General features: G+C 44.4%; 1 protein-coding gene across 5 annotated transcripts in view; it reads right to left on the reverse strand.

Moving 5' to 3' along the window:
• The window catches only part of adamtsl3 (ADAMTS-like 3), a 94,925-nt gene that overhangs the window by 19,745 nt on the left and 60,523 nt on the right, over positions 1–14,657 (reverse strand). For 4 of the 5 annotated variants that reach the window (XM_085902747.1, XM_085902781.1, XM_085902774.1 and 1 more), the window contains one exon: positions 660–776. In XM_085902747.1, coding sequence (XP_085758873.1) covers positions 660–776 — 117 coding nt within the window. Of the gene's footprint in view, positions 1–659; positions 777–13,090; positions 13,200–14,657 lie in introns of those variants that run through there. The other variant, XM_085902791.1, reaches the window with a different exon arrangement.

Genomic DNA, 14,657 nt, shown 5'->3' on the forward strand with positions numbered 1-14,657 from the left:
ATTAAAATGAAAAAGAAAAAAAGAAGACATTTATTTATTTATTTATTTATTTATTTATTTATTTATTTATCTAACTCATTTTGAATTTGAAGAACAGGAGCAAATGGTCTGGCAAAAATTCCCTCAGTGGATCAAGTTGGAATTATCTCCTAATCCTCACGCTGACTCATTCGAATCAGCCAACATCTCAGTCACCAGACCCCCACTTAGATGAACTTTGAATATTTGTCTATAACTGCTATTCATGCTTTATGCTCATTTACGGCTGAGTCCGCTAAAGTACATGCGAACACGGTTTGCCGGGAAAACCAGGTGCAAGCAAAGGTGTCGCGCTTCTCTCGAGTGGACGAGGTCAACAATGTCAGCCTCCGTGCGGCCCACAGAAGTCAAAGCGAATACTCATCGGAGGCCGCCGTCCGCCTCCCGGAGCGCTTGCTAATTAAGCCGCGTTTATCTTGGCTGCGAATCAAACTCAATATTGAACCGAGATCCAACATGGACCATGGAGTCCGAGACCAAGCGAGCGCTGAGAGGAATCACAAATACGGCTCCGGGGAGTCTGCGGCCTCCGAAAAAAGCCTTTGGTGACATCACTCATCCGCTTTTCGTGTCGTTGGCCTCCAAGCCCGCAATGTTTTGTGGAATTAAAAATGGCTTACCGGATCTTCGGGTTTTTGGCTGGTGTCGTGGAGAGGCTCTTCTGAGAAATGGTCTCGACGAATTAGGGCGAACTCTCGGATGAACACCGCATCGCCGTTGTTAGCCCACACGCCGACCTGGAAGCGAGAAATGGATCAATGTAAAGGCAAATGATTCATTTGACTCCGCGGGTTAATCATTTGTATCGTAGGAAAACTTCTATTTTTGCTTGGAATTATTTGAGTCCTCGACAGGCTGAATGCGGGGAAGGATGTGATGTCATCGGACATGAGCAAGCATCCCGGCTCGTCTGGCGGCGACAGGCGGGAGGAATGTTGGACAGGGCCCATTAGCAACGCGGCAGGACCCGCATTCTCAAGGATTCACACATCGGGGGGCCCACAGCTGCTCTCCGCAGCTCGTAAACACCCGCCAATGACACGGTTGGACTACCTCCGCCGACTTGGACTTAGTTAGCAACCAGAAGTGATGACGTGGACGGCAAACTGGCAACGTGAATAAAAGTGTCAATATTTGTTTGTATCTGCCTTGCCATTGATTTAAAACTAAAAGCATTTTCAAAAACTAATCTTAAAATTATAACTGAATAAAGGAGTCCAAGTGGAAATAAAATGAACTAATTATTCGCTAGCCCAATTCAAATGGATCTTCGACGTCTATAGCCGTCAATGGTAGTGATGAAAAATGGATCTTAGACGTTTATTCACGTCATGAATGAGTTAACCTACACTGTTAAAAACCTGCCCGAAAGCACATATTTCTCCAACCTTAGAGGTTCCCCAGTGGTACACAAATTGCGTCAATGAGGCAAACTCTCCTAAGTAGGGTGGATCAAATTTGGTTGGGTTGAATGTATGATTTTATTTTATTTTTTTCCCGTGGCCACCAGCAAAATGACTCAACATTGGAGTCAAGCCAGTCAGATACGAAAACCACACAAATCCACTTTATACATGTGAGAAAAACTCCGAACGTGGCTCCACTGCTTATTTCTCAAGTGGTCTCAAGTGCTTTCAAGACCCCCGCGCAACATATAATGCGATGGGAACACAAATGGCCGACACGAGAGAGGCTTTATCAAAATACGAGCGCAACACGAGAACCTCAGCTTCGCACCCGAGCGTGTCGTCCCTGCCCACCAGTGTTTAACGATTCAAACTAAACAGTCCCCTGGAGAACGGACCGCGGTTCCACGGGATGACATCACAGGTCTTGCGACATCAATTTGTGTGACAAAGGTCAAGTGAAGAAGCTGACAAGGTCAACGACTCATTTTGATGATTTCAAAGTCTTGTGCAGGGAGGTAGAAAGCGAACAGCAGCTTTACGTTATTTCATTGACATTGAGCCAGAAAGCGAGCATGCTAGCAGAGAGCAAAAAATCTGGATTTGTGTTACAAGCAGGCTCACGTCCAACGTTTGAATAAGGACAGGCCGTTTTTTTTTCGAAGACTGGCTCCTGTCTGAATGAAACTGAAGAGGAAAAGATTTATTTTTTTTTTTTTTTGCTAATCTGGGATTTCTGCAAGTATTCACTTAACACATTTTGGAAGAGGAAACATTGCGGCCTTCTTTTCCTCTCCCTCGCTGCTCATCTCGTCAGAGGAAATAAAAAGAAGCTTTTTCTCTCGTATGCCATATTGGAATCTATTTTTCCGCTCTTGATGATGAAACCTTGGGATTAAGAAGTTCCTTGTGGCTATTTGGTAATTTTGCAACAGATAAGAGTACTAAAAGCCAAAAGAGTTCTGGCTTACTTCCTGGTTCCAATTTTCCCTATTCGCTACGAGAAAGCAAAGCAGCGCTTTCATCACGTTCTCCGCCTCCTGATGGATTGTTTAATTATCTTACAAATCTTCTTCAAAACCTTCTCAGCCCATCTGCCAGATTTCTTTCAACCTCTCCGTCTCTTGAGGCTCGTCTGTCGGCCCAACACGGATTCTTTATAAAGCTCCTCCGATGCGTCCAACTTTGCGGGAACGGCTCGAGAACAACTGTGACGCTCCATTCTTCAACCTTGATCAAACACCTTCGGGATGAAAACTCGGGCAAGCGTGAGGTAATTGTTGCAGCAGCTGTCGCCTCAAAGAAGCATCATAAAGAATATTAGTGTAAAAAGTTTATGCGCGGGGGGTAAAAAGCAACTGGAGAACTCATCTTTCGAATGTTACAGCATCCATCATTTTTTATGATGGTTGTCGGCGGCCATTTTTCTTTTTTTCAACTATCTGTCGGCGTTCGGGACCGCAAACTATCGGCTTGTAACACAAACAGGGGAGCGAATACGATAATGTTCATACCGGCTGTGTCGTCTCTTTGCTATAAATCGCGCTTCATCACAAAAAAAAAAGCCACGTGAACATTTGACTAAAAAGTGTAACCTAAGCAAATGGCATCATTCCTTTTGAGATTCAGCCCACCTGCCCACCACCACGTTACTACGAACTGATTATGTGGTGGGACAACACAAACAGACCTGCGAAATCCACGCCGGAGGCCTTTCGAAGTCATTAACGTAGCCGGGCAGAATGTCACACGACCAAAATAGATTTAACACTAAAATTCACGTCCCGCTCGGTAATAGCCGGTCTTATATTTAATGTGGAGCTTTTTAATGAGGCCGTCAAAACAGCCCTTTGACAGCTCACAAAACAGCAGCGGCAAAGTTTGTAACCGCCCAATCGCAAAGCTAAAACTTGCACAGCGACAGAAGAACCCTGGAAGGGTTCATAGGATTGTGCGAGCTTTCATGTGTCCGCGGAGGAAATTGACACCTTTGGCCCGTTGGTGCTTAAAGTGCATATCAGCGGCAGGAAGTCATGACAGGCCCCGCGTCGGTTCCCACGGTGATGTCAAGGACGGCACCGTCGCTTGTCATTTCCTGAAAGAACGTCTAGTCAAAGGCGGGTAGGAGCCTCGCTCGGGTCGACTAAAGTTACACGCTTATTAAAACGCATCCGGTTCATAAAATAGATGTTTGACGTCTATAGACGTCAATGGTACTGAATGAGTTAAATTCACAGATGCTTCTTGTATTTCTTTCGCTCATTTGCATTGGCTTGGCTTTGTTGACGTTCTCCCGAGCTTCAAAAGGAGGCAGCTGGAAGGCTTCGTTCGGACTTTTTGCTATGACATCCACCCAAAATGCATGCTCCATCACACCCACTTAATTTGAAGAAAAAAAAAAAAGAAAAAAGCCACTTGTTTTTCTGACTACTGACTCTCGCCGTGATTGATGGCCTTGGCTCCGCATTTAGTGGATTGCGGCGTGTAACGCAGGCGGGAGATTATGTAAGGATGTGAAACTCAAGCGAGCCAGGGTGGACAATCCTGAGTTTGTTTCCCCCAAATCATCCATCTTTTCGCTCTTCTGCCGAGATCTCCTTTATCCTCGGGTCCAAAAGCAGATTGACCAATTTATCATTCCGCTTTTCACGCCAAACGAAGCTTCAGAAGATTATTCATTTGAATATAGACGGGCAGAGATGAAGGACTTTGCGGAGACCAAAAACATCCAATTAAATTAAAATCAAGTCGAGCCAATTGGCGCCGATGATGCAACAATTTGCATCTGTTACTTCGTATTGAGCAATAAATGCTACAAATCATTTTGATTTTAAAAAGTCAAAAAAGGTTTCCACGGAGAAGGGAGGCTGATTTGGAGCTGTTGGGGGAGAAAAAAAAAAAAAATCAAGTGTGAAAGTGTGTTTATGGTTTTCAGGCCAGTCCATCACATTAACATTGGAAGCATTCACACGATTCCATTTTTTGGCAAGTGAGCAAAAAACTCTGTGCTGCAGTTTAATAGATGCAATTGACTTACTCGCCTGGCTGCGGCTGCATTAAATAACCACAATGGCTGGCTATAAGCACTAATGAAGCAAGGTGTGGTTGGAAGCCGTTGAGCTCAAGACCACACAGCAACGACAAAGATTGATGATGTTGCAGCATATGAAAACCACAACAAGAAAACGGCAGCCCATTCAAAAGTCAGAGCTTTATTCGTAACCGCACGCTGGAAACATCTAAAGTTTCAATTTAATCAACGTGTCTGAAGACATCAAGAGATAAGTAGGAGTTGCATCGCAGGTTCATACTGACCTGAGAGATAACACTAATAAAATTCCTCTTGAAAAAAATTGCCTTGAAGGAGGCATTTCTGGAGCAAAGTCAGTCATTTTTCAATTATCTTATCACTTGAGCTGTAACAGTAACACCATTCGGAACAGTACCATTCCCCGAATGAGAAATTCTGGTCGATGGATTTATTTCGCTCAATTTCACTTGCAATAATGTGCCGTCACAACGCAAGTCATTGCAAGATTAATCATGGCAGTTCCCCTAACACAGACCTCTTCTACTTTTAAAACCTAAGCAATCTGCCCACGCCAGACCTCCCAGTAGACCAATGCCTGAATAGCTGTTTTCTCTGAAATACACAAAGAACAAAACTGGCAAGCATTTGGCCCAAATCACGACCACATTCAATGAAGGAAATGAAACCTCAGCGCCGTAAAGCAAGAACCATTAAGTATAAAATGCGATCTGTGAAGATTCCCGTACCAGCGCGTTGGGGCCAAGAAGTTTGTACTGTTGAGTTTTTCTGAACTTTTTTGCCAGCAGCAACATTCGCTTCGTCTGCATTCACTGCCGAACTCCAATTGTGGAGCAAAATGTGCTCAGAAATTTTGACCAGTCAGCTGCTGTTCCTCGTATGATAACAGGTCAAAGGTCGACGGTCCGTTATCGAGATCACAGACGCTTCTCACCGGTCCAGTGGTGTAAATAGGTCCAAGGAACTGTCTTGTCAGTGTTACTCCCACAGGGTACAATTAGCTCGGACGACATCATTGAAAGGTACCCTACGAAGGGAGAGACCTGCTTTCAAGAAGACATTAAAGGTTTAGTTAAAAGACATTCCGAAAACGTGTCTGGAACGTCGGTGTAGTCGGTTTGAGGATTGCCAGTACGTTGACTAATCATTCCCTGTCATTCTCGTGCTATGGCTGGCAACAAGGAGCGTTAGCATAAATTATAGCACTGACATCTGGAGCACAGCCGGCCTTTAAATGAAGAAGATCGAAGGTAACAAAACTGCCTGGGTGCTTACGATTCTTGGGAGCCAGCTGCTTTTGTTGACTGGCGATCACGTGAGCCTTTGCGTCACCTGCCGACTTTGGTATTCCTCTTCTAAACACGTGGCTAAAGAGACAAGCTAGCGTTAGCTCAAAGCTAACATGTTGGGAGAAGCTGGAGGAACCACAAGAAAGAAATTTGTCAGGCTTGTTGAGCCTGGCAAAGCAGCTCATGTTCTGAACAAGGTGGCTGATTAGGTGCTACTGAAATATTACAATGTATCAATTTATATTATATATAAAAGAAGGGTGCGGGGGGGGGGGGGGGGAGTGTCAAGGCTAGCTAAATAATTGGATTTGGCTCAGTTTAACCATGCGAGTGTGCTCAGCAATAAGGCTGTGTTTGTACAGCTGGAGCGCATGCCCAGGGTCATCTCAGTGGGGAGCAGAGTCTGGCAACGCTGGGCATAGCTACAGAACAAGCGTGCTGAAGAATCCCTGGCTTCTGTCCTAACCCTGTCCTTCCCCTTTCAAAAAAACAAACAGGTTAAACTCACTAAAAGTCTTGAGCTGCTTAAGCTATACAGAAAACAGAGCCGAATCTTTAAACCAAGACACAACAAGGCAATGACTAGCCCAGCAGCTTAGAGGGTCAGCCAAATGGTATTGACTGGGCATATCCAAAAACATCCAGAGGAAGTTGTCCCTCAAAATTCAGATTGATTTTGGAACGAAAGACGGCAACAGTGCTGATAACACAGAACAAGGAACTGAATACCATTACACCTAACATTCCCAAAGACTGTTAGGAATCTTTCCTAAATACCCCGAGACATTTCAGTCTGTAACCTGTAATCGTAGTAATGAGTAGAAGAGCCAAAACAAGCTTACAAAATGTACATACTCAGCTCAGATATTCAAGCTCGGACTTGCTCTGGCATCTCCGGTTCCGACCTGATAGCCCCCCCCCCCCCCCCCCCCAAATCATTTCTGCCATCAAAAGCCTTACAATGCTGTTCAATGAGGCCTTAGTTGCCGTGTCGAAGAGATGGCGACGCATTCTTTGGGGTTGGGAGCTTTCCAAACTTGACACAAAGATTCAAAGGGTATACAGTATGTCAAGTCAAGAGGTGACGAGATGGAGTGTACCAAGATGGTAAATACTGTTCTTTCCTCTAAATCCAGAAACTATCAACAAAAAGGGCACAGGGATTCTGTTGTTATCTGAAAACCATTACTGGTCTCTCAAGTTCCCATCAAGAACAACCAAAACCTGGAGACCTCAGTCTTGTTAGGTGAATCGGAGACAGGTCATTGCCGGACAGTTTGTCTCTTCTTTAAGGACTTTACTTAGGAACCAAACAGATGACGGTTTGAGAGCAGCTACAGAGTAACAAGAGGCAGAGGTCCCAACTAATAAAAGCTCTGACAAGGTAACCCTGTTAGAGCCCTACTGATCCCACCCTACCATGGTCTGGATTTATTTTATTAGGTGTGATTGGACAGTATGTTTTGGAGTTTTATCCCTTTAGAGCTGATTGTGGGCGGCAAAACGGCCACTGTGTTTGTGTTTTATAGTTCTGCTTTTCAATTCATAGTGCTCATGGTTTATGAGGGCAGTTTCAGTCCAGGGTGGAACCCATCCGACCGAAGAAAGATCAATCCTGTTCTCGTCCAATGACACGGATTGTCCAAGATGACAGAAGCACAGAAGGCCTTTCAAATAGGGAGAATTATGACAACAGCTGGGTGTGCCTGAAACTGATGAGACACAAGTGCTGGATCTGCCCCGATTCTCTTGCGTCATCCAGATAAACTCGGGCATGCGGGTTCACTGAGGGTCCACGAGTAAAACTCACCGGGGCACTGCCCCAACCTTTTAATACATATTGAATCGTACAATCTGGCAACGGGATGCCAACTTGAAAAAAAAAAAAACCTCTCTAATCCTTCTCACTCAAAAAGTGGAAATCATTTTAACCTCAGTGACCCTCCCACTCTTCTACAGGGCCAGCAAAAGAAGCAGCGGTCATCCATTTGGAGAGTCCAACCAGTGAGGCGCAGGAAACCAGAAATCGATTAGTTCCAGGAAAAGGGAGAGGCTGAGTATGATGACATGAAAGTAGGATTTACGACAAAACTACATCTGTGCGCTGCTAGTGTCATACGCTTCAAGACATCCATAAAACTAGACAATTAATGGAAAATACAGATATAGAAGACAAGCGAGGAGCAAAGATTTGGGGCATGTCGGCGCAAGAATATCGTATGGGTCCATCAATCAGTGCGGGAAAACGTCATCTTTTACTTGATTTAAACAAATGTGCTCTCACTCTTTCAGTGTCACATGATTACGGCGAGTACAGAACGTCGCCCATTTGTTGCGTAAACCGCCAGCTCTGTGTCGTAAAATAGCCACAAATTAGCCACAGCTATTTCAAGCTAGCAAATGTTGTGATATTAACGAGCGGTTAAGAATTATTCATTACCGAGCTACCGCATTCGCTGGCGTGGGTGACAAAGCAATAAATACTTCAACCATTGTGTAAAAAACAAAAACAAAAAAAAACAGCTTAATTTATTTACGTGTGGCTAGCTGCCAGGATTTTGCGGCTAATTAGCATGCGTTGCAGAAGACTTTCAATTACATGAAGACAATGGGCGTTATAAAAGTTTCATTTTGGCCTTGAGCCATTCTCGGTGCCAAGTACCAAATGTCACCCACGTTAATACGGCGGGAATTAAGAACACACAAATACAGTGTGCACGGTATCACGATACAGTCACTTGCTAGCTGGCAACCTGCCGATCACGTAACGATTTAACAGTAACAATTATGGTGATAAAGCCGCTTTCAGGAAGCACATTCCAGCTTTGCCTCTCCTGCCAATCAGCCTCTCGCAGGCACACGACTTCTATTAAAAAACAAACACGAGCACACACAAAAAAAGACATTCTTGCCCTGCAAACATTTTTTGCAAGTGGAAACATTCCTGCTTTGTCAGTCAGAATTAAATCACGCATTCCTTCCTCCCCGCATTGGCAAAACGATTGTTGAACATTTGTTTGCCTGGCACATTATTCACTCAGTATATTTAGGTAGAATTCGAAGAAAATGTAAAAATGATTTGATTTAGTTTTTATTGACTTAAAAAAAATGGTATTGGTGAAATCAACAAATCAAATTTCTTCTTTCTGCTCCAAAACAGGAGCAGGGCATAGGGGATAAAAGAAGACTACTGCAGAGGACAAATTCCAACACGTCGGGGACACGTGAGAGGTATTTTTTATTTTTTTTGTTGTCCCCCACAGAGATCACTGCGAGCGCGAGCTTTCGGGCAAAGTCATCAGACGACGGTTTCGGTAGGACGAAATTCCTCAGTGGCATTTTAAATTTAGCGCCACGCACGGACAAAGGCCGTCAAGTGAGTCAATGCCTTGAAACAACAGTAGCCAGCGGGCGCGTTTTTTTAATTTTTATTTTTTTGGGACGTTGTACGGGTCAAACATCCATCACTGCTCAGCATTGAAACAACATGCTGCGGGCTTCTGGAAAACATCAAAAAATAATAATAATAAAAGGTCACATAGAGTTGGCAGTCAAGTTCACGCGAAGGTCTTTAAATTATGCTCCCAGCTGCCACCTGATATAACCACTTTTTTAAAATAAAAAAACGTGCTTCATTGATCACTTGTTCTTATGCTAATTTACAGAAAAGAACGTATTTTCCCCACAAAAAAAACAAAACACGTTTGACAGGTATTCCATGTATTTTCCTCTGAGGGGCCTACCAAATAGCGCCCTCTGCTGTCAACTGATATTGACATCAAACTGCCTATCCGACCGAAGACCAGAGAATATCGATTCTCCGACGGCTGCTTCAAGACATGATGGGAAAAGGTTTGTTATTGATAAGTGAACGCCCAGAGCTATGACCCCCGCCACCCAAGCAGTCACCCAGACACACGGGCAATCTTGTTAGCAGTAGATTGAGCCTTTCTGTCCTCCCCCTTGTCCATTTCTCACACTCCAATCCAATCTCCTTTCCGCCCTCTCGCAGAAGCAGACAGATAGCCGGGCTTCTATTTGTTTTCCAAGCCGTCACAGAATCTGGAATTAGTGCCGGTCGGCTCCCTCGCGACGGGACGCTGCGAGATTATCTGCTCGCCGCGACACGCTTTCATGTACGTTTCCTTGACATGGCCTTTTGATGCTCTTGGGACATCCTTCACAGGAATCCGCCGTACTTATTTTGTTTTTAAACATAATATAAAGAATTAAACAGTTTGTGTATTGTGATTTAAAGGTGCCATAGGATAAAAAAAAAATGAAAGTAATGTTACAATATACCGTATGTCTAAATGTGTTGCTCCACCATTTGTGTTCAAATGCGTTGCTTCTAAAACAACTGCTATTGATGCTAAGCATTAGGTATGTAAATGGCGTTTTCCATATGTATTAGCACTAAGCTAAATCGACTCTGGGAATTACTATCAATATTATTATTATTCTTAAACCTGATGAGCTAAAAAAAAAAAACGAAACAAAGGCAGATCTGTAATATTTTTTTCCTGATTGAAATAATCCATAGTACAAATGTACAAATGTGACCAGGACAAATCATAGCCACTTAATCATGCTCCAATTTCAACTTCCTTGTTGACCTTTTTCATCCATTATTTCCTCGTTCTGCCCTCTGAAGTGTCAAATGGGGCCTCTTTCCCGAGCTTTACAAGTCTCCCAAGTACCGTTTTCAACACTTTGACAAGACTGCTCGCACACCTCCAAGCTCAACTTCCCTTTAATTTGACCTCTCCCGTCAGGGGGGGGGGTGAGCCCCCCCTTTCTCGTTAGCACCACTCCCGAGTGCTCCCGCTGCAGCTCCTGCCCTGGGAAGAAGGGATTCCAGGTCAAGGCTGGGGCAGAGCTGAACGGGCGAGAGTCGTGAGCCACGTGAAAAGAAAAAAAAAAAATATGCCGAGCAGATGACGCAGTTCGGGACAAACAAAACGGGAATAAATCAACGGCGCTCCATTGCAATGACGGAAGAGGCAGATGGAGTCCAACATGTTTCATGGGGACGGAACGCCAGAGGCTGGATGGTGAGAAAGCAAACCTCTGGCTGAGCGAACAAGCGTGTTCACAAGAGGGTCCAGGGTGGGGTGGGGGGGGATAGGGTGGGGGGCAACCACCTGCAAGTCACACAACTGTAAACTATCCAGGAGGAACAAAAGTGCCCCTTCTGCCGTAACGTTGCCATCTACTGGTGGCCTCTTGGCAATGCACGATATGGACTTTATTGCTCCATTTTTTTTTTCTTCCCACACTTGCTCCTAACGCCAATTTTGTCTCAAAATTGTCAAGTGAAGGCACCACTGTATCAAGTTTGCACAACAACTTCAAGTGCCAGTGTCTCAACTGACGAGCCCTGTCCCCGTTCCCATTTTCCATCTCCTCGGGTCGCTCTTTGCCATTTTTTTTTTTTTTTCATCCAAATGGAATAAAAGCCCGCTTGCGCATCCGGGGCACACCTTGAGCGTAGTCGCTCACGCGAGAATGCCAGCAAGACTCTGTGAAACGTTCAAGTACCACTTCAATTTGGCTTGACATGACACACACCCGGCGGAGATGAAGACCAGATGGCAACAATGGGATGGGAATGAAAGCTTTTGTTGTGTAACTGAAAGCAGTCCTTCTTGTTAACACACTCCAAAAACTTGCTCCAGCCGTCTATTGATCACAAGCCAGATGTTGCGAGAAGTGCCCGAGCCGGGGCCCCGTTCTCCTCCTTATTCATTTTCCGTTCCGTCCCGCAACAAAGACGCTCGTCAAAGCGAAATAAAAATCCGTCTTTGTCATCAACACTTGAAATGACTTCTACATTTGCAAACTAACTTTTGTTAACTCAAGTTATCAGTACTTGACTTTTCAAGTCACTCGGTTATCTTTTTAAGGTCTGGATCCCGCCATCAGCGTCCTGGAGTGTTTGCGGGAGTCGGCATTCAAACGTTAAGTGGCTCCATTTCCTTGAATCGACACGACAATTTCTTGCTTCTCTCGGCCGACTTCCTTGTGAGAATTCCAGCGAGAACATTCAAAGGAATTGTGGTGGCCAGGCCGGCACTGTGACAGAAGAGAAATTGTTGCGCAGATAGCTGCTTCTAAAGGGCACATTTGTCCTTTTTCTTTTTTTTTTTTTCTTCCCCCTCCTCGGGGAAGATTCTGCATGGCTGCACGAATCGAGGGAATGTCGTGAGAGCCCTCCGAGGCTCGCTGAAGGTATGCCGTTATGTCACCCACAAAGGAAGGTGTATTCCATTTAGGGTCAGAGCCACAGGCCACTTGGCCCATGCACGCAAATCACGTACAAGAGGACCTCCAAAGACCAAACAAAGTATAGAACCTCATTTTTCATCTTGGTCCAGAATAGTCTCGCCGATGACCTGACATGAGAAGGTCGGAAGTCACCGAACAAATGCTCTCCGTGCTCGTCATGTTTTGGCCGTCACCTCAGCGAGAAGCTCTCTCGAAATTTCGTGAACTAAAAACAGACATCGGCTGTAGAATGTCTCAAAGCTGGACAAAACCTTTAAAAGGCCTTCGAGGAGAGCCTTCATATCAGACGCTCAGTGACTTAAGAGCGGACGAAACCAAGGCCGGACCACCGTGAGGAGTTCTCGGCACCTGTCGCGACCGCCTGGAAGGGAAGATAACGTGCTGGAGAGGCGATTAGTCGGCACTGAGTACACACACGCCGCTGATTAGGATGACACGCGTGCGGCGTCTCATCGACTTGAGCGCCTTCCTGGGGGATACGGCGTGCAGGAAAGGGGAGGGGCTTCTATCTATCTATCTATCTATCTATCTATCTATCTATCTATCTATCTATCTATCTATCTATCTATCTATCTATCTATCTATCTATCTATCTATCTATCTATCTATCTATCTATCTATCTATCTATCTATCTATCTATCTATCTATCTATCTATCTATCTATCTATCTATCTATCTATCTGTCTATCTATCTATCTCTATCCAGTTATATATTTATATATGTGATTTATATATAAATATATAGGTGCATTACAAGAAGTCTGTGCTCAAATCTGTTTAAGATCAAAAGTGAAATCGTACAGTTGACAAACTCACTAATTATATCCACAAATATTTTTTTGATACATGCAACTTTCAAAACAGGAGAATAATCAACAGTTTTCTGTTATTGCAGATTTTTTTTTAATTTTTTTTTTTGCTTTCCCAACAGCAGCACGTCCGTCCCCATCTCTTGTGCATTGTTCAAACAAAGTAATTCGTCATGATCAGAACTTTCTTGCGCTCTTTCGAACCTTACCTTGACCCAAACCGCGAACAGAAGCAGTCCGGTCGCGCCCCAGCCGCCCCCCGTCATCTCTCCCTGAATTCCGCGTGTTTGCACACTGAATGAAGGGAGACGCGTCTCTTTTCCCTCCGCTTGGTGCTTGTGCGTGTGTGTGACGGTGTGGAGGGGGCGTGGGTGGATTAGAGGGAGGGAGGGAGGGAGGGGTGTTGACTCAGCGCAGCTACCGCTCCGAAACGACGCGCGGCTGACGTAACATTTTTCAGATATGTTGCTCTCGGTGCGAACACGTTACTTCTCAATTTATGTTTGCATACCAGGCAGGAGTCAAGTAAAAAAAAAAAAGAAGAGAGGAAAAGAAAACAAGTGGGGAGGGTGAGAGATTCTTAAAGAAACATGCTCCTGGACGCCGGAGATCAACGCACTGATGCATGAGTTCAAAACATGAACGCACAACTTTGAAATCGCATGCAGATGAGTTTCTGCTTCTGCGAATGGACACATGGATATAGAATAATGACAAGGATTGAAATAATAAAATAATAAGCAAGGAAAACTCTAATAGGCAGCTGAGCCCAGGGACGGAACTAAATGGTGGCCGGGGGTAACCATGACCTCCCCCTTTTTTTATATATATATATATATTTTTTTTCATATATAAATCAGGCCACGCCTTCACCTACAGGATTTTTTTTTTTAATTTATGCTATTTTTCCTCAATTTTTAACCCAAAAGCAAAATTTAGAACTGAATGAAGAAATTTTGATACGGTCAAAATTGCTCACTCTGATTAGCTTTTAGCTAGCACAAGCTAATTAGTGCTTGACATAGAAGTAGACTACGAGACACAAAAGTATAGCGATATCAAATAAAATGTTTTTATCTAATCAATTAAACTCGACTCGTCCCTGCTTGAATGCAATGGTCATTGTTTTGATGAAGTGTGAATTTCATTTTGTGAAACACTGACTGGATGCTCCGGAAAAAAAATGACAGAGAAATGCTTTCTTTTTACGATGGGGGATGACACCAACACCCTCTCCCACGTGCAGGTGGTCAAATGTCAGCTTGACCCTCATAAAAACATTTATGCGCTTAGAGATAAGACGATCGGCTCCTATTTTTCAGATCCTCCGCTGTCAGTCATTTTTTTGGAAGCAGAAGAATCAGGCGAAGCGATCGGTGCCCCCCCTCCGTCGGAGCTCCGAGAGCAAGCTCACAATAGTGCAAGTATGCGAGGTATGAACCACCTGAATTGCTGGCTGACACGCAGGCTCCAATTCGGGATAATCTCCATTAACACGCCGAGCACAGGAACGCAAATGTTTATACCCCGAGGAAAGCGAGACAAACCCCCCTAAAGACCGAATTTCATCCTGGAAATATTTCTTTAAAGGCGGGGTTTGTTCATGGCAAATTCATAAGGTGCTCATGAACTTTGACCCCCCCCCTCACCCCTGCACTAGCGAATATCATGAATAGTTGACATTGAGAGAGGCGAGCGAATAGCTCAGCCACATCCTCATGTTACAAGCGGGATCAAAATGAACTTTCCTGGGTTGCCGCGATATTTTTAGCCGCT

Source organism: Syngnathus leptorhynchus, chromosome 2 (genome assembly GCF_054491065.1).
Source record: "Syngnathus leptorhynchus isolate UIUO chromosome 2, UIUO_Slep, whole genome shotgun sequence".
Classification (NCBI taxonomy): Eukaryota; Metazoa; Chordata; class Actinopteri; order Syngnathiformes; family Syngnathidae; genus Syngnathus; species Syngnathus leptorhynchus.